This window comes from Cinclus cinclus, chromosome 2 (assembly GCF_963662255.1).
Source record: "Cinclus cinclus chromosome 2, bCinCin1.1, whole genome shotgun sequence".
NCBI classification, from domain to species: Eukaryota; Metazoa; Chordata; class Aves; order Passeriformes; family Cinclidae; genus Cinclus; species Cinclus cinclus.
Genome location: NC_085047.1, coordinates 117839307 through 117864149, shown reverse-complemented (window position 1 = coordinate 117864149; position 24843 = coordinate 117839307). Strand labels below are relative to the sequence as shown.

The following is a 24843-nucleotide window of genomic DNA, read 5'->3' as shown; positions in this document are numbered from 1 at the left end:
TCTTTGCCCTTTTTCCAGGGATTTTGAGGATGGCTGAGGTCAGTGAGTCCATTATTTCCTTCTTACTGTCTGTGCTAACAAGACATGCCTGAGGTTGAGTTTGCTGGAGTTCAGCTGATTCCCCAACTGCCTTTTATGTAGATCACATGAATATTTTTATGAGCTCTGCTGTCCAAGACACCAAGGCAGATCTGAGGGATTAGGGATTTTTGTTACTTGCTCTGCAAGTAAACTCGTGAATCTGATCTTTCAGCATCTGACACAGCAAATGGATTTGACTGTTTTTACCTCCTTTCTCACTTGTGTGCCTTGCTGTGAGTGCAGGCCATGTGAGAGCAGGATGGTAAAGTCTTTAGGAAGGAAATGAGCAGGTCTTTTATTGACCTTTAGGTTTTGGAATGTTACTTAGCTCAAACAGTGCAGGCCTGTGCAAAACTTAATCATAAATACTCAAAAATCTCCACACACCGTTGTTCACAGAGCACTTGAAGAACCTTGAAGCATGGAAATTCATCATGGAATCACAAAATGGTTTGGGTTGGAAGGGACCTTAAAGATCTCCCAATCCCCTGCTGTAGGCAGAGTCCTTCCACTATCCCAGCGTGCTCCAAGCCCCATTCAACCTGGCCTTGGACACTTCCAGAGATGGGGCAGCCAAGCTTCTCTGGGCACCCTGTGCCAGGGCCTCCCCACCCTCACAGGGAAGAATTTCTTTCCAATATCCCATCCATCCCTGCCTTCTTGCAGTGGGAAGCCATTCCCTGTGTCCTGTCCCTCCAGGCCCTTGTCCACAGCCCCTCTCCAGGGGACTTTATTAAATAACTTTAGACCAGTAGCTCCATTCCTTACCAAATAGCTGTTTCCTAAACGCTGAACTCCTTGGTCTTACTTTACGTGACTCCTTTCAGGATAACATCTACATGTATGGTGGTAAGATAGATGCGACGGGGAACGTGAGCAGCCAGCTGTGGGTGTTCCACATCCCCAGGCAGAGCTGGGCCGCCGTGACTCCCAAGGCCAAGGAGCAGTACGCCGTGGTGGGGCACTCGGCCCACATCGTCACCCTGCAGGACAGCAGCACCGTCATGCTGGTGCTGTTTGGGCACTGCCCCCTCTACGGCTACATCAGCAATGTGCAGGAGTACAACCTGGGTGAGTGAGGGAGGGAGGGAGGCCCTCCTGCCAGTCACTTCAGGTGAAAGAGTTGGTTTGAAAGTTACTTAAATAACTCATGTTCAGAAAGCAAAACACGGGCAAATGTGTTCTTCTCCTCCTGTTTGTAGTTACAAGAAGTTGAATCTAACATATTTGTATAACCCAATGAGCAGGCAGCCACGTGCTTCCAGTTTATACACAGTGTTAGGTCCCAAAGACATAAAGCTGTAATTGAGAGGTAATGCAGGGCAACTCTGGGACAATTTAGATTGAATTTCCTCTCTCCCTCTGACAAAACAAACACTTCTGAAATTATTTTTGGATTCTGAAATTACAATAGTGGCTGTAACAATTCAGACCAAATATCTGATGCCCACATCCCCAGCAGCAGATGCTATAGGAAACAGGTGCTGAATTTCTGTATTCCCATATCCCTGATAGGATCTGACCCCCATATCCTAGAATAGTCTAGGCTCTGATTTTAGGATCCAGAGATTTCTAGTATCATCAGTGGAGAAGCAGGGGAAACTTTCCAGGTAAACTGAACTTCTACCTAAACCAGAGAGGGAGGCATGTTCCTGGCTCCACAGACCATGTAGAGGTCATAGTCAAGCACAGGAAGTTCACAACAGGAATATGTTGGTTATTCTCAGGAATAGTGGCTCTTTCTGCACTTTGGACCTGTTATCTTTGTCCTCCAGTCATGCTGATCCAGAGGATCTGCTGGAGCCTGATTCTCTGGAGTCCATGTGAGCGAGATTTCTTCCTCTAGGAGAAGTCCAGAGAGAACCAGGGCGTGTGGGGCAGTGATATGTTTTCTGCCATGTGTGATCTGGCAGACTGTTCAATTCCTTTGCCTTTTGCATGCCTTCTCTGGCCTGGAGTTGGGAAGCTTGTTTAGAGTTTCATTCAGCACTTACTACAGAGATTTGGTGTGTAATGTGGTATTTTTATTTCAGTTGTCATTATAATATGTCTAAAGTGCTTCAGACCAATCTTATTTTAGTGAGTGAGATGCAGGATCATGAATCACATATTAGTTTTTAACTGCAGTGTTCTTCACAGTCAGGCTTGGCTTCAGTGCTGTCTGGCTTTATATATATATATATATATATATATATATATGTAAAGTGAAAGTGCTCTTGAGTCCCATTCCAAATCAAGTCACAGTGCTGGCATTCTCATGTCATTGAAATGCAATCTATTATTTGTCTACTTTTTATTTCTCATTTACTTAGCTTGTCTGCAAAATGTAATAAATTACTGTGGAAGAGCTACTTCTACTCTAATTAAAAATACCTGGCAATGCTTCTTGACAACAGGCTTCTTGAAGGAGAATATTTTTGGGTTAGAAATAATAGAGACAGTGTCTAGATTTGAGTGATGGGAATCCAAATTTATTTAATCATGTTGTTGATGAGTTATTAATGGACAGAAATTAACCATGTTTTGTAACTCATATTTTTCAGTGACAAATACCTGGAGCATCTTACAGACAAGTGGAGCTTTGGTGCAAGGAGGATATGGTCACAGCAGTGTTTATGATCCAAATACAAGATCAATCTATATCCATGGGGGTTACAAAGCGTTCAGTGCCAACAAGTACAGACTGGCAGATGATCTGTACAAGTATGAAGTTGATTCCCGTATGTGGTAAGTGGTTCTTCTGTGTTTTTCCTGTTTACTACCCTGTCAGTTTTGTTTGTAGTGAACAAGAAGATGGATATTTGATAAGGGTACAGGGGTTTATATCTACCTGAATTCAGGATAGATGCTGCCCTCTTGGATGTCCTGTTTTTATGTCTTATGAATAGAGAATGATATAATCAATATAATCAAGGCTGTAAACAAGCCAGGAAATCAATGTTAATCTATTGTTTGATTCAAGCTGAAAAGAAAAATATTTGATTTTTTTTCCTTGCTAGCTGTACAGTCTATGCATATGAGTGCAGTTACTGCAGTCATGCAAGTGATCCATTCTGCAGTTAGGACTGTAAAAGAATTTCTATTATAACCCTATTTTCTTCTGTCCCTGTAACTGCTTGGAATGTTTTTTTCTTAAGATGAAATCTTCTGTAATTTGTTTCTGCCCAAAGGTGAGTTGTATTAAAAAGCTATAGCCACAATTCACAGCCTGAAGCAACAGAGGTGAAATACATTTTCCTTAATTCTGTTCTTTTCTTAATGTTGATTCTAAAGGCTCCTGACAAAAAGGAGACTTTGGGTTAACATATGTAAATTTGACTCGCTGCATCTCTTACTGGGTGTTAAAATAGCTTGTGTTTCTGCAATATCTGTTTGTGAGTCTGTACTGATGGGAAGGTAATAAGTGACTAATATCCAACCCCCCTTCTTCCCACTCAGTTGTACACACAGAAATAACCCCACTTCTGTGGGAAGATAGTTTGTCAGGATAGTGCAGAAGGTAATTTTCCTCAAGGACTTACAGCTGTACTGATTACCAAGGAGTAGAAACAGCCTTGCCTGCCCAATGAGGATGGGGCTATAAAAGAGTGGGCTAGTTGGGCCAGAGGTACCTGGGGTTTGGGATTCAGGGCATGCTGGGGTTTGGGATGGAGGCTGCTGGCTGTGCTGTGAGGAGGAGAGGACCTGTGGTTGTACAAGGGACAGGCAGGGTTAGGAGATAGTGTGGGAGGGACAGACAGGATTAGGTGGCTGGGTAGCTTGGGGTTAGCCAGTCATGCAGAAGGAAGAAGGAAACTTGCATAGAGAAGGAGTCAGTGCTGTGTGGTATGGTGAAGACAGGAGTCAAGAGTTGCCTGAGAGGACTCAACTGAGTAAAAGCACAAAAAGTTTTTAATAAAGGACTGGTGATGGTGTCAGTTGTCTGTCTTGACATCTGAAACATGCTTCCTCTCTGGATTAACTTCATCTTCCACTTTAGGCTTGGAGTGGACAAATCTGGCTGAGTAGGCAGAAACTTAACAAATGTGACAATGTTCTTCTGAGCTCCTGCAGCACCAATTTTCTTTTGTCACATTCATTTTGTCACTTTGGCAAGCCCTTTTGAACAAGTGGAGAATATAGGACTGTATGTTCATCTCTATCTCTACTGTTTTGTTGTTACTGTTTTGTTTTTGTTGTTTATTTGGGGTTTTTTTGTGTGCGTGTGTGTCATAGACTCTTTGCTTTATTCTTCAGTGAGTTAGGCCCTCTCTTCCTTGTTAGATCTCATTATCTTCCTGTGGGCCCTATTCTTGAGCTCTTCTAGGTCCCTCTGGAACAAACCCTGTCCCTCAGGCATGTTAACCACATATTCAACTTGTCCCTTAGTGAAAGGGACCTTAAATCTCAACTGATTCCACCCCTGCCCTGGGCTGGGACACCTTCTGCTATCCCAGGTTGCTCCAAGCCCCAGTGTCCATCTTGGCCTTGGGAACCTGCAAGGGTCCAGGGACAGCCACAGCATATCTGGGAATTCTAGCCCAGCCCCTCCCAGGCAGGAATTCCTTCCCAAGATCCCAGCCCACTCCCCTTTTCCAATAGAAGCTGTTCCCTGTGTCCTGTCCCTCCATGCCTTGTCCTCAGTCCCTCTCCAGCTCTCCTGGAGCCCCTTCAGGCCCTGCAAGGGGCTCTGAGCTCTCCCTGGAGCCTTCCCTTCTCCAGGGGAACATTCCCAGCTCTCCCAGCCTGGCTCCAGAGCACAGCAGCTCCAGCCCTGGAGCAGCTCTGGGGCCTCCTCTGGACTCTCTCCAGCAGCTCCACGTCCTCCTGAATTTGGGATCCAGGACTGGGACAGTTCTGCAGGTGGGGTCTCACCTGAGTACAGGGGCAGAATCCCCTCCTTCAGCACAAATCCTCTCAGAAAAGTAGGAAAATCCTCTAAAAGATGACCCTCTGTGTTCAGTGCCATCAATCCTACTGGTTAAAGTTGAGATCAGTGTTGAGTTTGATTAATGCTTCCCCATGATTTTGTCACCGATTATCCAGTGTGTTGTGCAGGTATTAACCTGCAGGTCTCCTTTTTTAGGAGCTGTATAGATTTCCTTAAAATAGAATTTTTAGTCATGAGCAATAGATGCTGCCCAGTGTGAAAGAATTATTTGGGTTGCCATAAAAGCAGATTTACTACAAAATATTGGTATCTTCCCAGGGTGACTATATTCAAAAGACAGGTTAGTGTGAAATCTTGAGAATCCCTAGGGGAAAAATTGATAATTTGAAGATTTATACCTTTAGAAAGAGGCTCTCATGGATATTTCTTCTACTAATTGGCAAAGCAAATGGAATGATGAGAATGGAATTACAGATGGAATTGAACAGTGTGCAATATAATTGGTAAGCACCTCATTAGGAAAAGTAGATACTATCACCCTCCTCCCTGCACCCTCAAAATGTTCTTCATCTTGGATTTATGGAGTGTTTTGCCTTTGCCAGGTACTTAGCAGTCTCATTAATACATATATTTTTATTTCTGAAGGACTATTCTGAAAGACAGCAGATTTTTTCGCTACTTGCACACAGCTGTGATAGTGAGTGGGACCATGCTGGTGTTTGGAGGAAACACTCACAATGACACCTCCATGAGCCACGGAGCCAAGTGCTTTTCTTCGGATTTTATGGCCTATGATATTGGTAAGTTCTTGCAGAAATAATAATCCCCCAAATACTTGGCTATTCCTGGGGAGCTGTCCTCAGTTTGTCTCCAAAATGACTGGTTTGTATGGGTATATTATCCCAAATGGTGCTGGGCACAGGGATGTGCAGTCAGGAAAGGCTCATTAGTTTGCTACAAAATTCCAAGCAAATGAGGTGCAGTGATTTCCAGTTACAGATGGCAGCAGTTCTGCTTTTTTCAATAATAAAGCCAAATTACTCGGTAGGATTTTCTGAGTTTCAATAGCCAGGAGAGGGCAGCATTTATTTGTAGATTTAGATTCCAGAGACTGAGTTTAAGAAGAGCAAGGAAAGAAGAGGTGAAATTACGTAATGAAGGTACATATGCACCCAGATAATTCACATTGGGGAAAAACACCACTCTCTACTCTGACATTCACCTTGTGCCCTCAGAATTGCCCTAAATGTGGCTTCTCTGAAATAATCCTGTAAATCTGAAATCTCAAAGTGACTGTCCACCAAGACCTCACCCCTGGTTTGTGAGAGGAAAATGCAAGTGAATACTTAAGTCATCAGGGTTTGGTATCCTTGTGTCCTTTGGTTCTCTGTTACAGCAATTATTCCATTCTGCCTCCTGCAATTTCTAGTCACATCCCTCTGGAATCTTTGTGTCCCCCTAGCTAGCTTTATTTTGACTTAATTTTTTTTTTTTTAATTGAAGAGTTAAAATTAGGTATTTGACCAGGTTGGATGGGGCTTGGAGCAGCCTGGTCTAGTGGAAGGTGCTCCTGCCCCTGGCTCAGAGATGAAATGAGGTTGTTTTATGCTGCCATCCAACCCAGAAAGTTTTGTCATTCTGTGGCAGTCATGAACAGTTTGATTTTTTTAAACTGGTAGCAACAGTGATAGATTTTTCTCTTTTCTTCATTCTGCTCTCTGCCCTGACCTGTTCAACTCTGTTAGGTATAAAACATATAAAACACAAATTGCATTAATTTGACAAAATATGCCAACAGTGATGTTCATTTTGATCCACTTCAGGTAACAGGCAGGTTCATGTTACATGACATGAGTGATGTAGTCAACATTCCCAGTTCTTACCAGATATACACTGACATGTGAAGCTTACATTGATTTTACCTCACATGATGGGTGAGAGGTGTTCTTGAGTCCCCTCATTCCTTAGAAAAGGGACTCAGCCTGAATAGAGCAGCTTTTTTTCAGAAGTAAGACCACTTCTGTTCTCTTCATTGCAGGAGCCATTGTGCATGATTTTCCTTATCCCATGTGACTAGGAATGCATTAGGTTGGTGCTTCATCATTTGTGTCACAGCAGAAACATGTTTTCAGTGGTTCTTCATGCATGATCTCTGCAGTAGTTAATTACCCTGGTCATGCTCCCATTGGTGTCCATGGGAATAAGCCCATATAACCCTCCCTGTTACCTCTGCCTTGGTGTTCCCAAGGCACAAGTTACCCAGGAGAAAACCAAACAAGGTCAGTTGATACTGAGAGCCTTCAATGGAGAGGATTAATAATTATCTTTATTCCCTACTTTTATAGTACAGTGGCTGGTTTACTAACTTTTACATCTTGTTGTTTAGCCATCATGATTGATTAATGATCACAGTGATGGTTGGGAGACTGGAGAGGAGTGGAACTAAACCCAGTCTGAAACAAATGCTTCAAACCCAGGTCTTCTCCTTAACCTTTGCCATTAAACTTATTTTGGTGGTAACTAATTTTATTTATGTAATCAAATATTTCTGGTTTTCCCTCCTCAAATTTCCAAGTAATTGGAGCACGTGCACTGAATACTGGGAGGACATACAGATTTTTTTCTGTGTGAGGCAATGCTAACAGCTTGCACTGAGATGTGTGCTGGGGGTGAGCAATAAAAATTCTTGAATGTTTCTTATCCTTTATCCTCTACTTGACTAGGTTGGGGCATATTCAATCCCACTTGTCCAGGTGCTGCCAAGTTTGGGAAGGTTTCAGGGTAACAGTCCAGCTGTATGCATGTGTTACTCTCATTTCTCAGGACAAGCCTTTAGATTGATGTTTGGGTTGGGTGAGCTCTTGGGCAAAGCTGTCTCACAGTATTTCTGTACTTTCTGCACACTGAAATGGCCAGTTAGCTCTTGCTATCACCAAAACTGGTCTCTTTGGCCTTTGTCAAAAAGTTTCCTGCTCTGCAGCAGCTTTGGGTGGAAAAATACCTCACTTAACCCTCCACCTGCTACTTCTGTAAAGGTGCTACTTTTAATTGGTCTTTTCTCCCCAGAGAAGAGAAACTAAAACCCTTCTATTTACCCCATCAAAATTCTGATTCTGATGACAAACACAGGGAGAGGCTGGAAGTTTTTGTAGCTGATATGTTCTGTTTGAACAGTATATTTTATAAATCCTGGCATTGTAAGTTTTAGGTTAAGTCAGGAAGGAGAAGATTCTTTGTAGTCTCAGAATTACTCTGTTTTGCCAATACTTGATCTCTGGTTAAAATTGGGAAAGAAGCTTAGAAAGCAAAATATTCCTGGCCTTCTATTAATCTAGAAAAAACATGTTACTTGGCCTCAAATAACACACAACTTGAGGGCTAAAAAACTGTGAATTGGTTTCCAGTTTCTCTGAAGTCTCCTATTAAAAATTGAAACTGTCATGCTTGGCTTGGGAGTGAGGCTGGGGATAGGTTAAATTCTTTGAAAATGGGGCAAATGATATGTAAAAATAAAATTCAAAATTATAATTTATCGAAGTACTAAATCTAACGGCGTCTTCTGTCTTTTCTTTATCAGCACTCTTGAGCAAAATTGCTCTGCATCTGTTGTTTTATCCACAATTCTCCAATTAAATTTAGTAAAAAATTAAAACTTTGTTATTCTTTGCCCTTTTAGTTTATCCACGGACTAGTTTGGTTTGTGGGCTTTCCTTTTTTTTTTTTCTTTTTCCAGAGGGCCAGCCCATGACACAATGATTTTATCTCATATTAAAGAATCTTAGGAGTATTTGAGGGCTCTGAGGAGTATTTGAGATCTTTACAGAAGATTGACTTTTCTGTCTTAATTGCATAAATTGCACCCAAGTTCCTCTAGGGTATTGGCCCCCAAGGTGATCAATTCCCTTTATGAAGTTTGAGTGTTATGAATTGGACTGACTTTTCCTACTTCTGTTCCTTTGCTCAGTGGGTTACATGTTTCTTAATTTGCTTTTTTTCCTCCCGTGCTACCCAAAGGAAAAAAGTTACCTGAGAAACCAAGTGAAAAATGAAGTAGAACTTATAAATTTTATGCTAATAGAAAAAGATGGCACAATCTAACATTGTATTAAAAGAGAGAAACAGCCACAAATCCTTGAGCTATAATGACTGAAAAATATTTTTAAAAACATGGATATCTGCCCTCTAGGAACATAATGGCAGTGGGAAAAAATAAAAAAAGAAGATAAGCCTCTGTTCTCAGTCATACTGGTTTGAGGCAAAACTGGAAAGAATTCATGTATAAACAGATAAAACCTGAACTTGTTACATGATGAAAAATACTACTAGTAAAGGAGGAAAAGCAGCTTCTTGTCTTGTTCCCTGGGAGCAGATCCCAAATCCCCCCGGCTGTCCTCTCCTGTCAGGGAGTTGTGCAGAGCCACAAGTTCCCCCCTGAGCCTCCTTTTCTCCAGGCTGAGCCCCTTTCCCAGCTCCCTCGGGAATTCTCCAGCCCCTTTCCCAGCTCCCTCAGGAATTCTCCAGCCCCTTTCCCAGCTCCATTCTCTTCCCTGGGCGTGCTGCAGTCCCTCCAGGGCTTTGCTGGAGCATGGCAGGTGCTTTGGGATGGTTCTGGAGGAACCCAGGTGCTGTGGGACTTCTCTTTCATTATCCAGGGAAATGTTTCTGAAATGTTTTTTCCCTCGCAGCCTGCGACCGATGGTCGGTGCTCCCCCGGCCGGCCCTGCACCACGATGTGAACAGGTTTGGGCACTCTGCTGTGCTGTACAACAGGTAAGGGCACAAAGCTCCTTGTCTACAGAGGCTGTGGCCGCCCCATCCCTGGCAGGGCCCAAGGCCACGTTGGATGAGGTTTGGAGCTACCTGGTCTAGTGGAAGGTGCCCCCCATGGCAGGTGGTGGATTGAGAGGGGATTTAAGGTTCCTTCCCACCCAGACAATTCTGTGAATCTCTGAAAGCTTTCAGATCTTCAGTCTTGTAATGTCTTCAGTATTCACCTGTTCCCATCTGCCCTTCTTCACTGGGCTAAACTAAGCTCACTTAGTTATTTTCAATAATTTGAATTTTTTTCATTATTTATATATATATTTATATTTTTATTTATTTTGTACATTATTGTGCATCTCACATTTATTTCTTAGCTGCACTGACAACATTTATTTCCAAATCTGAATTTCACTCATGCTTTTTAAAATTTGTCCATATTTCACTTTACACACCTTATGCTATGGGGCTGCTCTTCCCCAGGCACATGATGTCCAGTATTTAGGTGAAATCTTAGGTGAGATTTTGGCTGTTAAGCCTTACAGACTGTAGTGTTATCCCTCTTTCCAGATGAACAGCTGTTACTAAATCAGTGCAACCAAGTTTGAGAAATCAATTTTATAGGAGGTCTAAAATGGAATGAAAATCATAATAAAAATACCTATTATTCAACCAGAACTTCGCCTTGGCCCTTCTTCACTTTATTTTTAAAGGTGCAGTGACAAACACAGATGCATAGAGAATTTTTGTGTGACATTTTCTTGTAACTACTAAAATTTAATGTTTTGCCTGGTGCAGCTGTGATACTGAAGGAGGTTTGAAATCCCCCACTCTTCCCCCTACAAAATATTATTTGTTTTGGGCATTGTTCGGGGTTTTTTAGTTGACACAATGACTCTGCTCAGTTGTTGCTAGCCATGCAAAGTGTGGTTTTCCTACAGAGGAGCAGAGAGGGACAGCACCAAATTGTTTTGTCACAGTTTCTGAACTCTGGTTTAATGCTGTGATACCATGTCCCCAATTTTTAGCCTTCTTCCATGTCTTGTCACTGCAGATTACAGGAGGATCCCACATTTTTGCAGAATTTTACATATAATCATGTTGATCAGGTCCCTGCAATGTTTGGGCTGAAGGACCTTGAATCAGCTGATGACCTTGAATAGCTTTGGCTCTGTGTTGAGTCTCTCTCAGGCTTATCTGAAACAGTTGAATTTGTCTGACCTTTTCTTTAGTGCCTCCCTTAATCGAGAGCTATTTATTTGGATTTATATATGCTGGCATGTAATAAAGCACTTCCTTCACACCTTAAATCCCATTTACCTGGAGCAGTACTCTGTCCATGAAAACAGCTGTGTTTTTCTCTCTTTAATTCCATGTTGTCCAGCACCATGTATGTGTTTGGAGGCTTCAACAGCCTCCTCCTGAGTGACATCCTGAAGTTCACACCTGAGAGATGTGAGGCTTTTGACAATGAGATGTCCTGCCTGCGGGCAGGTCCTGGTGTCAGATGTGTGTGGGCTCCCCGCCCTCCTGGCTGCATCCCCTGGGAAAATGCAACAGTGGAGCAGCAGCAAAAGGTCTTTGAAGACTGTCCTCCCAAGCCAGGTATGTTTCACATTCTTCCTGTTCCCTTTTCTGAAAGGCATGCAGTCTTTTTCCAAATTCTGTCCTGTGTTAATTGTATGCCACTACAGGGTCAGGTTTTAGATGGGGGCTGTGGTTGTGCTTCCATGTGTCCTGGGGGCCCTTCCTCTCACCTGGGGTCAAGGAGATGTGGAGGTGTTTCTCTCTCCTGCTCCTGAAGCTGCTTGTTCATGAGATTGTTTTCCTACCCTTACTTTTGGACTTACTTTTCTATCTCTAACAAGCATCACCAGCCAGGAATTGGGCCTGGACCATCAGTCTGTAGATGTTTGCTCTGAGAACTGACTTTGTGAGAGCCAAGAATTTGCTGAAGAGCACCACAGGGCAAGGAAGGGCATCTGGATCTGGTGGAGTTGTCCTGCACTCTTCAAAAGAGACAGCAGGAACACTGCTTTAGGAGAAGTTACTTTTTTTTTTTTTTTTTTTGGCAGGGGGTTGGTACCATATGATATTTAAGGTCCCTTCCAACCCAAATCATTCTGAGATTCTGTGATTCTTTGTATAGAGGAGGCAGATAAAATAAATTAATATTTTAAGGTCTGATCTCTGTATTTCCTCTTAGGATATTTTTAAGCAACTTTATCCTCATACATTCATAGTTCTGAATTGATTATACAACCCTTGATTCTGCAACAGATGTCCAGCCTTTAATTATTTTATGGAAATTGATGTAAGGGGACATTGCCTTGCTGGGCTCTCAATGTACAATAAATTTTCACAAAACACAGTGAATAAATAATTATCAAGATGAATGAAAAGTTCAAGCTTCACATGAAAATGCTCCACTTGAAAGCCAGGCTTGCAGGAAGATGGGTCTGTGGTGAGAAATGGCCACTGTCCTTATGGAATATTGTCTGGCATCATTTCCCTGGGCATTAATGTATCTTAGTTCATGTGCTTCCATGTCTTGGTACATTATTTTCTGGTGGTGTGTTTTAGGGCTCCTTGGGCACCAAAAATGATTGCTATTGTAAATAAAAGTGATTTTCTATCAGTTCAAACACATGAAAGTACCTGATTTTAGCTGCTAACAGAAAATCTACTGGCACTGCTGTTTGGTTGTATCTTTTGCTGTAACTAATCAAGTTCTTAGAGCTCTGTCAGGAAATGCCTGTTTTTGGTCATGCAGGTTTTTTTCTTTAATAGTTGTAGACAATGAAAAATGTGATCAGATTACAGACTGCTACAGCTGCACAGCCAACACAAACAGCTGTCAGTGGTGTTCTGACCAGTGTATCCCAGCACACAACAACTGCACAGAGGAACAGGTAATGGTTCTCGACACTTTTAGTTTAAATTTGCCCTTTGGAATAGCAAATGTCCATGTTTTCATCTGTCAGTGTTAGGATCCCTGTTTCTTTCTTCCCAGTGCATGTCTAGCTCAAAAGTGCTATATGCTTGGGTTTTTTTCAATTTGATCCAAGGGTTTTGCATGAAATTTTCCAATTAATTTAGGGCGATAGCTGTGGGCAGGAGAAGATGTGGAGATTTTGCCATGGTATGATTATTCATTAATCAGATTTTGGGTTTGATATTAATAGGGCTTTTCCTAGGGGGAAAAAAAAATAAAAATAAAAATCTTTAGTATGGAAGATATGTCAGGTGGTGTTTTGGGGGAATATCATGGATAACCAGTTCAGGCTGTGCCCAATTCCACAGGTTTTGGATATATAAATTGCTTTGGAGAGCTGAACTGTGATATGTAGTGTTGCAATCATGGCTGTTATTATCCCACGTGGCTTGGATATTGAAAAAAGCTTCATCTATGCTATTTATTTTAGGTTCCTGTTACTCTCTATGACAATTGCCCTAAGGATAATCCTGCCTACTACTGTAACAAAAAGACGAGTTGTAAAAGCTGTGCCATGGATCAAAACTGTCAGTGGGAACCTAGGAATCAGGAGTGCATTGCTTTGCCAGGTAGGTACTGGTGGCATAACCCAAATTCACCCACTCCCAAAATTGTTGAGGGTTTTTAAATTTTTTTGTTTTATCCCCAAATCTGTAATTTTTATTGTTACAATGGAGCAAATAGTGTTGTTTAACCATACTAGCTTTGGTATGAAACTTAATTTGTAGTAAATCCAGCAAGTCTGCTGGAATATTTTTAGACCCAGTTGTCTGAAGAGAACTATGATCACTCGTATAATTATTAGGCTGTATTTCATCTCTCCATTTTCATTTGATAAAAGCTGTTGATAATAGGTTTCTGCAAGATATTAGATTTAATAATGCATGCTATTTAATTTAGGAACTAAAATGGTGCAAAAGCATAATGCCACATAGTGGACAAATGAGGCAAGTAACACCTGATGTTTAAGGAAAATTCTCCTGTTAGAGTGTTTTCATTGGAGCTCACAGCAGTTGGTTATTAGTTCCATTGCAGTAATTTATTTTTTTTATCCCAATGACTGGGAGAGAAATACAGGATCTTCAGTGATTAACATTTGTAGGTAATAAAATATAGAGAAAGGGGAGAAAACCCATTAGACAGGATATTTTAATGGACATGGAAAGCTTTCCTCTAGGAACTGGTAAGTCTGGACATGTCTAGGTCTGGTGTTTGCCAGTCTGCAACAGTTTAAAATTGAGGAGACTTTGAAGAAGATCAGTAAAAGTGAGAAAAACATTTTTTAGTGAGATAAAGAACTTGGTCTGTTTTATTTGATATAGAAAGGGGGACGACCTGATTATGTGTGTAGAAAGCTCTTCTGAAAACTTTGATGCTTTGAGAGTTTTCTGTCTGTTAAATCTGAATTCACACTGGAAATACCCATCAGTTTTTTCTGGAAGGGAAATAATTAATCACAGAGTGTAAAGAGTTCTTAAGTAGTGAGGTTGTGCTCAAGTTGAAGCAGGGATTAATCCTGGAAGTTCATGCTGTGGACAGGATTAGCACAACAGCCCACTCCTGCCAAAAGGTCCCCTGACAACTGTGGATGAATAAGTGGCTTCAAGACACCAACAAAATACAAATGTGGGTTTTTTTCCTCTTTTTCCTACCACAGTTTTACTATTCAACATAGTAATACGTGCTTTGATTGTGTACTGCAGATAACCAAAAGCTGATGTTGGACTTCAGATCCCCTAAACAGATTTCCTTCTCCTCCAATATTATTATGTATCAACATTTCTGAGCACAGCTCTGTCATACTGGTTTGAGATGGGGCTGTAGGTATTTCTTAGTGGAAGGGTTCATAGAATCACTAAGACTGGAAAATACCTCCAAGATCATCATAATCAAGTTCAGCCTCTGTCCCAACATCACCATGGCATTAAACCACAGCACTAAGAGCCATGTCTGCTCATTTTCTGAACGTTTCCAAGGGTGGGGACTCCACCACTGACTTGGCCAGCCCCTTCCAGTGCTTGGCAACACTTCCAGGGAAGAAATTTTCCCTATTACACAAACTAAGCCTTTCCTGGCACAACTTGAGGGCATTTCCCCTTGTTCCCTGGGAGCAGATCCCAAATCCCCCCAGCTGTCCCCTCCTGTCAGAGAGTTGTGCAGAGCCACAAGTTCCCCCCTGAGCCTCCTTTTCTCCAGGCTGAGCCCCTTCCCAGCTCCCTCGGGAATTCTCCAGCCCCTTTCCCAGCTCCCTCGGGAATTCTCCAGCCCTTTCCCAGCTCTGTTCCTTTCCCTGGACACGCTCCAGCCCCTCCAGGGCTCTCAGAGCTGCCCCAGCACTGGAGGTGCCCCAGCAGGACCAGCACAGGGGATGGGCACTGCCCTGGCCCTGCTGCCACCCTGCAGCTGGCACAGCCCAGGGGCCAGTGGCCTCCAGTGGCCTCTTGCCCACCTGGGCTTATGTTTTTTCATGGTTCTTTTACTTCTTTGGCTTTTGGGATGGTCACCTGCATCTCTGGGTTTACTTTCTTTGCCCCTTTTGTCTCCCAGAAAATATCTGCGGAGCAAACTGGCATTTGGTTGGCAACTCCTGTCTGAAGATCACCAATGCCAAGGAGAACTATGATCATGCCAAACTGTCCTGCAGATCCAACGGTGCTTTACTGGCTTCTCTCACCACCCAGAAGAAGGTGGAGTTTGTTCTGAAGGAGGTGCAGAAGTTTCAGTCTTCGGTGAGTGCTTCTCTTGTACATCCCTTGCCAATAAATCTGTGGCTGTGGCGGAGTCCTTTCTGAAGTATTGTCTGCTCTGTACACAATGGAAATGCCTCTTAACCAAAACCAACTGATTTTCTTTTGGAATTCATTGTACCCTCTGGGTGCTTCTGAGCTGAAATTGTGAAGAATGTAAATGGGAAAGATAAATATAAACATACACAGTGCCTTAGAGATACCGTTTTCTGCACCTGAATCACACCTGCGTTTCCCCGGTGGAATATAGGACTGCAGTAGGAGCCCTCTGGTGATCTGTACACAATGTTTTATAAATAAAAGTCCCTTTGGGGCACTGGAGGTATTTAATGTGAAGTACTGAGTTATTTACTCCACTCAGATAAGCAGCTGTTTAAAATGTCACCTTCTCATTCCACAGAGCTGCTTGGTTTATTTGGCATTATTTGTGTGTGATTTAGTTGCAAGTGCTTTTCTGTCAGGCCCAGGGAGAAGTGAATTGGAATTTTTCCCTCTTTATGCATCAGTGAAATACATACATATTTTTTCCAGTCTCTGGGAGAAGAAGGGAGATGTTTAGGCCAGGTTATGTAGGTGGTGCTACAGCCCTGACAAAGAACGATGCTGTGCATCTCTTCTAAAATCCTGGATTAGCCTGGAAAGCTGCTGTGGCCTGATGGCACATCAGAATAACAACTCCTGGGTCCCAGAGGCCACTCTGGGAAGCATTTTCTCTAGGAAAAATGAGGCTGGAGGTGATAAGATTGCTTTTTTTCAAGGGACAATGTGCTTCAGTACTTATGAGACATATTCCCGTGCTTAAACAAGAACTCCCATTTCTGTTTTGTCTGAGGAACACCCATTTCATTCATTCTCTGCCTTGATTCCCATTATAATTTTTTTAGAGGGTAGTCATTTTAGCCAAAGAAGGGTAGGCTGCAGTTTAAGCAAGGTTGTTTGTTAAATCTTTTGTAAAACGAGGAAGCTAAGCCTGGAATACTGTAAAAGTACATGATTTTGACAGCTCCAGGTGTTTCTGGATATTCCAATAGCTGACTGCAGAGTAAATTCCTAAAGACACACAGTAACCCTCCCCTCTCAGTGTTTAAACCTTTACACTGTGTTAAGAAGTTTTACATTTCTTAAAAGTGTAAAAAAGAATTTTTAATCTGTGGGGTTTTTTTCCACTTACAGAGTCCTTTATAAAGTGAGCCTAAAGAGGTTACGAGCCTGTTTTAATGGATATTAGTATAGAATGCTTGTAAGGTAGGAAAGTGTATCCTGGGCTGATCCCAGCACATGGGCAGCAGGAAAGGTGGGAATTGTGTCCCTGTGCCCCCCTCAGGTGAGACCCCACCTGGAGAGCTGCCCCAGCCCTGGATCCCAAATTCAGGAGGACGTGGAGCTGCTGGAGAGAGTCCAGAGGAGGCCCCAGAGCTACTCCAGGGCTGGAGCTGCTGTGCTCTGGAGCCAGGCTGGGAGAGCTGGGAATGTTCCCCTGGAGAAGGGGAGGCTCCAGAGAGAGCTCAGAGCCCCTTGCAGGGCCTGAAGGGGCTCCAGGAGAGCTGGAGAGGGACTGGGGACAAGGCATGGAAGGACAGGACACAGGGAATGGCTTCCTACTGCCAGAGGGCAGGGCTGGGTGGGATATTGGGAATTAGGAATTGGGAGGGTGGGCAGCCCTGGCACAGGGTGGCCAGAGCAGCTGTGGCTGCCCGTGGATCCCTGGCAGTGTCCAAGGCCAGGTTGGACATTGGGGCTTGGAGCACTGGTGACTGTGCTGGGGGAGGCTCTGTTTTGCAGTTGCTGCTTTTTCAAGTAAACTGTATATAGATGTTTAGTAATGACAAGAAAATGTGTTAGTATGAGCATGATATGCTTTGTCATGCTGTTGCTGTTGGAAGCTGCAGCTCTAGGGTATAAAAGTGCATAAAATCATTCTGAAGTAGGTGATGTTTACTGATTTTAGCAGTAAAACCACATATTATACCAATAGAGCTCAAATGCTCCTCCCCAGAATGAAAGTGTGCCAAAAAATAAATTGCCAGTAGAAATAGTTGTCTTATAGGATCTTTGCATTAAGAAGTTTGTGGCCAGCACCACTAATTTAGATTTGACTTGCTCCTTTATTTCTAGCCCAAGACTTTGACTCCGTGGGTTGGACTGAGGAAAATCAATGTGTCCTATTGGTGCTGGGAAGACATGTCTCCCTTCACCAACACCCTCGTCCAGTGGCTTCCCAATGAACCAAGTGATGCTGGATTTTGTGGATATTTAGCTGAGCCTTCCCAACAGGGATTGAAGGCAGCAATGTGTATCAACGAGGTCAATGGCACTGTCTGTGAAAGGCCAGGTAACAACAGCTGTCTGGTTGATTTATATTTCCTAGAGAGTAAAGAGAATGCAATTTATTATATTTTAAACCAGCTGCATCATGACTTTGCCAAAGAAAAGTACTTGTGAATCAGTATCTTGTGTACGTATGTCATGCAGGAAGTAGAAATTTTAAAAACAGCTGAACATTTATGTTGTTAACTGTAAAATATTTGAAGTATGTTATTTTAATTATTTTTTTCTCGATTGCATACCTACGTGTGACGTTTAGGGTAATTATGGTATGGAGCAATCTCCTGTTTCAAAAAAAAAAAGTAACTTCCTGATTGAATTCCCCTTTTCCCCCTCCCCTGCTATGTAGCCAGAGGAGGATTTTATCAAAGTTTGAAATTAATTGGCCAAGACACTTTGGAGATATGAGAACTTTGGAAAAAAAAAAGCTATTTGCTTTTGGGGAAAGTCTTCCAGCTTTGTTAAAATTGCATATCTTTTCAGATGGCTTGGTCTGTTAATTCTCCATTGTAGCTGATTATTTCTGAATACCAATTAGTGCCTCTTTAAGCATTAGGGAAGTTGGTTGATTCAATAAAAAATTTAAGTACACTGCACCAGTTGAAATAATTCTTTGTGGAAATGCAGGATGCAAATCCTGAATGTGGAGCCTGAACTAAAAATTCCGTTATGTTTTCACTTGCAGCACTTGGGTTTAAGCTTTACCCTGGTTTTTATGGTCTGAGAACGGTCACTTGAAGCAAAACTGAAAGCATTGGCTCATACTGCAAACTGCTGAGTTGGTTCTGCTTTCAGTGCTTGTTTGATGTCTGGAACTGATCAAATCACTTAAAAAACATCCCTGCCTGCTGATGTGAAACAGCGTTCTACCCTGCACTTTGATGGGGAGTTTAGCTAAGGAATATCTCAGCAGAACTGCAGAGAAAGAGACTGGGCTCACAACACTGTTCCCAGATTTGCTGTGGCTGCCCCTGGATCCCTGGCAGTGTCCAGGGCTGGACTCTGGGGCTGGGAGCAGCCTGGGATGGTGGGAGGTGTCCCTGCCGTGTCAGGGGTGGGATGGGATGGGCTTTACGGTCCTGAAGTATTCCACGGCTGCTTGTGGAAGAGAACTGATGGCTGTCGTCCCCCACAGCCAACCACAGCGCCAAGCAGTGCCGCACGCCCTGCGCGCTGCGCGCCGCCTGCGCCGAGTGCACCAGCGGCAGCTCCGAGTGCATGTGGTGCAGCAACATGAAGCAGTGCGTAGACTCCAACGCCTACGTGGCCTCGTTCCCCTACGGGCAGTGCATGGAGTGGTACACCATGAGCAGCTGTCCACGTGAGTCACCGCTCCTGCTCGGGGCTGGGCACCAGGCCATCCAAACCTGCGGGCTGTGCTGGGAATGTCCTGCGCCAGAGGAACGGGGCCAGGCTGGGTGGGCTCTGGAGCACCCTGGTCTAGTGGAAGGTCTCTTGCCCATGGCAGGGGGTGGAACAACACAGTCTCTAAGGTCCTTTCCAACCCAAACCATTCTCTGATTGCCTGATTATCAAATCCAAATTAGGGTTTATATGAGTGTTTTATTCTGAAGTACTGTCTCCTTAGAGACTGTAGTAGGAATTCTACCTTATTTGAAATAAATTATATACTTTTTTGCCCCTTTTAGGTAGATGTGAGCAAACTGCAAAAGCTTCATGGCATTTTGGAATAGCGTGTATTCTTTTCAAACTGGCGTAAAAGAGCCTAAAAACTTAAAATGAGTGAAGATGTAGAAGTTGTTTTATTTATGTTGACTTCTTTAGGAGCTGGGTGTGAGCAGGGGCCTCACAAGTAGCTCAAAGTGTTGCAAAATAAGAGATGAAGAAAATAAATTTAAGGAACATGAGAATATGAACCTCCCACATTGCCAGAGGTCAAAAGTTGGAGGAAGCATAAGGAAGGAGATGAGTAAGCTGAAATAATGGAAAACAACCTTTTTTTCTCTTTAAAGGCAAATATTGTCTATCTAAACATCAAAATGGAAAGTCTGCTTATCTTGTAATACCAAGAATCCAGAAAATTTTTTCAAGATGGTCTGGGGAAAAGAATAGAAGAAAGTTTTCTGTATCTAAAGAGTTTGTCACCCCTGAAATTCAATCCCATTAGAGAAAGGAGGGGCTAAAGGGTAGAATTTCATTCTCCTATTTGTATTCTATTTTTTTTTTTTGACTCAGATAAATACTTGAAATAATAGCATGTGATACTGAAATGTGGCAGGAAGAGGCTCAGAGTGACTGAACTGGTTGGTTTTTAGCCTTTGCTTCCAGATGGTTCATTTGGCCATCTGATCTCTTTTTAAATCAATCGGAGATGTTTTGTAGAGGGAACATTAACCTCTGGTGTTAAAGGATGGTGGGTAATGGTTTGAAAGACCTCTCTGTGTTGTGCTGTTTTGTAAGTCATTGATTATTGGAACCTTTGTTGATAGTTATCTTAGATTCTGGACTAAATATGCTGATAGGAATTAATATATTACTGTGAATATCAGAATAAATATTTCTAGATTTGGTGAGATAAAAATACAATTACACAAAATACATTCTGCATTTTTTTGTTCCCCATGTTTGAGATAGTGATTTATTCTGCAATTTCATGTTTTGTTTTGTTTTTTTTTGTAGCTGAAAACTGCTCAGGGTACTGCACCTGTGCTCAGTGCTTGGAGCAGCCGGGCTGTGGATGGTGCACAGACCCGAGCAACACTGGGAAGGGCAAGTGCATCGAAGGCTCTTACCGGGGTCCTGTCAAGATGCCAACCCCATCCACACCAGGGAAACACAGCTTGGAGCCTGTCCTCAATGTCAGCCTGTGTCCTGTGGAGAATAGCTATAACTGGTCCTTTATTCAGTGTCCAGGTAAACGAACAGCGTTTAATTGTCCAACATTTCGATTAAGTTCAAGGAGAGAGAGTTTTTAAGACTATGGTCATGTCTAATGTTCCCTGCTGTTAATGAAGGGAGTAGAAGAGTATGGAATATAAATGGGAATTACACACTTGGCGATGGAAGGAGCTGTGAAGCAGCTGAGCTGCATGAAGATATTATTTATTACTTGGGAGAAGTTTTTCCTTTCCCTACAGACCTTTGCTGAGATTTTAACTTCTGTTTATTTATTTTAAGAATGTTTGAAAGAAAGGCACATCTTCCTTTGAAGGTTGTTTTAAGTGTTAATAATGCTTAGGATGATTTTTGACTAATGTTTTTTACAGAAAGCCAACACTCCACTCCCTGTTCCTTGTAAATCCATCCCACCAGCAGCTTCCAGTCCAATGTGCACATAATGTTTCGCAGTTCAGTTTTCCATGTGTTGCTTTAAATTTCATTTTTTGATACACACCTGTCTTTGGGTCTGTGTATTGCTAGCAAGAGACAAGAACCTCTTGGGAAGGTGTATGAGATGGTTTCATTTGTCTTCTGCACAGTACAGACTCCTGAGGGTGTCTGGGAGCTATATTTGAGCACCAGTACTCATAGTTTTCCTGTTTTCCACAGCCTGTCAGTGTAATGGGCACAGCAAGTGTGTAAACGAGAGCATCTGTGAGAAGTGTGAAAACCTGACCACGGGCAGGCACTGTGAGATGTGTATCTCTGGCTACTATGGGGATCCCACCAACGGGGGCACGTGCCAGCGTAAGTGCTGCCTCAGAGCTTCCTGCACTAAGCTCCTCCACGGTTTTCACTCTTTGCTCATTCTTCTGCTATTTGAACACAAATCATATCCTGGTAATTCATGTTTTCTTTCCTGCAGGTGAGGCTCAGTTCTTGTTTCTTCAAATCAAAGACACTCAAACTGATGAGTGAAATTGCTTTCATTGCACATAAAGATGATTTTATACCCTCCTTTCTAAACTTGGAATGACCACAGTGAAAAATGCTTGTATTTTAGTGTTAGATGATGCTGTTTTTAAAAGAAAGTGTTGATCCAAATGTCTTCAACAAATTTCTGCTTATCTAAGTTTCACCTTCTATTCCATTTGGTTAATGTGTTGTGTGTCTATAGTTAAAATTGTCTGCTTCATAAAGGCTTGCTATGTTTCACTGAGGATTTGGATGGATTTCAGTTGAGGATTAGGAGAACCCTGTTAAAATTGTATTTGAGTTGGTAAAGTGCTTTGGGACTCTTTGGCACAAAGAGCTATTTTCAGCTGTGCAAGATCCAGTTAACAAATTGGGAAGAGGGCTGCCTTGAAAAACCATGGCATTTAATACTGAGAAATATAAATGGAAGACTTGGAGTTTTGACCTGCAACCTTGTGGCATAGTCTTGAACTGCTGTGATTTTTTTTCAGTGCTGTGGCAGGGGGTGACCAGTTGTAAACCAGAACCCAGCTGTGAGAGGTACAGATGTGAGGGAAGGTGCTTCTTGCTCCTGAGTGATTTTCCTAGAGTCATGGAATAGTTTGGATTGGAAGGGACCTTAAAACTCAGCTCATTCCAATTCCCTGCCATGTGCAGTGACACCTCCCAGTATCCCAGGCAGCTCCAAGCCCCAATCCAGGGATCCACGGGCAGCCACAGCTGCTCTGGCCACCCTGTGCCAGGGCTGCCCACCCTGCCAGGGACCAATTCCTGCCCAAAATCCCACCCAGCCCTGCCCTCTGGCAGTAGGAAGCCATTCCCTGTGTCCTGTCCTTCCATGCCTTGTCCCCAGTCCCTCTCCAGCTCTCCTGGAGCCCCTTCAAGCCCTGCAAGGGGCTCTGAGCTCTCCCTGGAGCCTTCCCTTCTCCAGGGGAACATTCCCAGCTCTCCCAGCCTGGCTCCAGAGCACAGCAGCTCCAGCCCTGGAGCAGCTCTGGGGCCTCCTCTGGACTCCCTCCAGCAGCTCCACGTCCTCCTGAATTTGGGATCCAGGGCTGGGGCAGCTCTCCAGGTGGGGTCTCACCTGGGGGGGGGCACAGGGACACAATTCCCACCTTTCCTGCTGCCCAAATGCTGGGATCAGCCCAGGGCTGGGGGGATCTGGGCTGGGCCATGTCCAGCCCTCATCCAGCAGCACCCCCAAGTCCTTCTCCCTCTCAGCCCTTTCAGGGCTGCTCTCAAGTCATTCCCCACCTATCCTGAGTTTGGGCTCTGGTTTGGTCCAACCCCAGTGCAGGACCTTGCACTTGGCCTTGTTGAACTTCATGAGGTTCACACAGTCCCATGTCTCCAGTCTGTCCAGGTCCCCTTTGATGCTATCCAGGAACTGTGGGAGGCTATCTAGGTCTGTGTGGATGTCCCCCCTTCCCTCTAGCATGCTGACCTTACCAGTTTGTTGTCACCAGCAAACTTGCTGTGGGTTCCTCAGTCCCACTTGCCTCTGTCACCAACAGAGATATTAAACAGTGGGTTATGTTAGTGGAGTACAGTGAGGTGGGATGAGACAATTCGATGCAGTGATGGAAAAGGTAGAATAAAAATAACATTGCTCAAAGTGCCAGTACTTCTGTGAAAGGAGTATGGGTGGTTTGTGGCCAGCCTGGAAGAATGAAGTGGAGCTGCCTCCCTTAGAGCAAAGGGATATGGAATTCCAAGCAGACAGCACAACAATGTGGGTACAAAGGAGAAGGTGCATTCCTGACACTTGATTTCACAACATTATCTGCCAGATTAAATACCACTGATACTAATAAACTCATTTCAGCTGAAGAGGCTTTGAAATGCTCTGAAGTTTACTTGAAAGTAATGAATAAATTGAGGCTGAGTTGCTTGAGAAAATACAGAATTCTACCCTGAGCTTTCAGGTTTAATCACTGGATCGCAAGGTGCCTGTTGGTAGGTGTAGCTTTTCTATGCGTGTAGAAATGGAGAGTAAGTTCTTTTGGACTCTTGTGCATAAGGATTGTCCCAAAATAGTTTGTCGTTGGGATAACGAATGGCAGACTGAAATCATCCAGATGCCTGAAAAAGAAATTAGAAAATGTATTGAGAGATTGTGGAACAGTGTTCATTCCTTATCTGATGGAACCAGTAGCTCATGTCAGAAGTGCTTTGCTCTCAAGTGCTTTGGACCCAGGTTTTTATTTTGCTGTAACACTGTTTACTGGGAAGGGGAAAGAACGAGGGAAGCAGGAACCTGGGCAGAAAGGCTGAGGTGGATTGGGAAAGGGAAAGCTGGAGCAAATCACCCTATCTGATGCAGCCAGGCTGATTGCTGCCAATTAGTCATTTCTGCTTGGTGAAAGCATTTTCAGAGGGGAATTCTTCAGATAAGCATTGGCTGATGGGCAGCAGAGCTAACTCCTGTTTTCTCCCTTCTTTGAGCTGTGTTCCTTTCATTCTTTCCCATTAATAACGTGCTGATTTCATTCTTCTTGTGCATTTGTGAAGAATACTTAGTGCTGCTCTGTTTTTAGAGGCCATGGTCACAGCCATGCTGGAGGCTGTTGTTGTACACTCCAGCCTGACACGCAAACAAACATCTGTATGTTTGTACACTCACTGCCTGGTGCAAGTCCTGGGATTATGGAATGGTTTGGGTTGGAAGGGTTCTAATAGACCATCCCATCCAACGCCCTGTCCATGGCAGGGACACCTCCCACTGTCCCAGGCTGCTCCAGCCCCAATGTCCAGCCTGGCCTTGGGCACTGCCAGGGATCCAGGGGCAGCCACAGCTTCTCTGGGCACCCTGTGCCAGGGCCTGCCCACCCTCCCAGGGAAGAATTTCTTCCCCTTATCCCATTTAACCCTGCCCTCCTATTTGAATGCCTTCAGTCCTACATATTCCTGTAAAAAGTCCCAACACAAGATTATATTACTTGGGTTGAAAATATTTTGTCAAACTGCAGTTATTTCCCTGAGAAAATTGTTAGCATCACATCATATGCCCTGGTGTTGGCAGAGCTGGGCAGTTAATAACTAAATGGCAGGTAAATGACTCCTCAGAGGTTGCTTTTAGGAAGTCTCCAAGTAGAGGAGAATTAATCAGGAAGGGGAGGAAATGCAGCACATCAAATGTAAAAATAGCTGCAAGGTGCTCTCTCTGCATTCAGGATTTTTCTGAATTTTCTGGTTAAGAGTTTCCCATGAAAATATGGTGGTGGGAGATAAGGTTTTTTCAAGTGAAG

The 24843-nt window shown here is 43.4% G+C and overlaps 1 protein-coding gene across 6 annotated transcripts in view; it reads left to right on the top strand.

Annotated features, from left to right (window-relative positions):
* Positions 1-24843, top strand: part of LOC134041457 (attractin-like) — a 125014-nt gene that overhangs the window by 51280 nt on the left and 48891 nt on the right. For all 6 annotated transcript variants that reach the window (XM_062488289.1, XM_062488287.1, XM_062488288.1 and 3 more), the window contains exons 8-19: positions 909-1152; positions 2625-2808; positions 5597-5751; positions 9637-9721; positions 11097-11317; positions 12503-12624; positions 13138-13276; positions 15255-15436; positions 17570-17786; positions 18915-19100; positions 20420-20653; positions 21290-21427. In XM_062488289.1, coding sequence (XP_062344273.1) covers positions 909-1152; positions 2625-2808; positions 5597-5751; positions 9637-9721; positions 11097-11317; positions 12503-12624; positions 13138-13276; positions 15255-15436; positions 17570-17786; positions 18915-19100; positions 20420-20653; positions 21290-21427 — 2107 coding nt within the window. The remainder of the gene's footprint in view (positions 1-908; positions 1153-2624; positions 2809-5596; positions 5752-9636; positions 9722-11096; positions 11318-12502; positions 12625-13137; positions 13277-15254; positions 15437-17569; positions 17787-18914; positions 19101-20419; positions 20654-21289; positions 21428-24843) is intronic.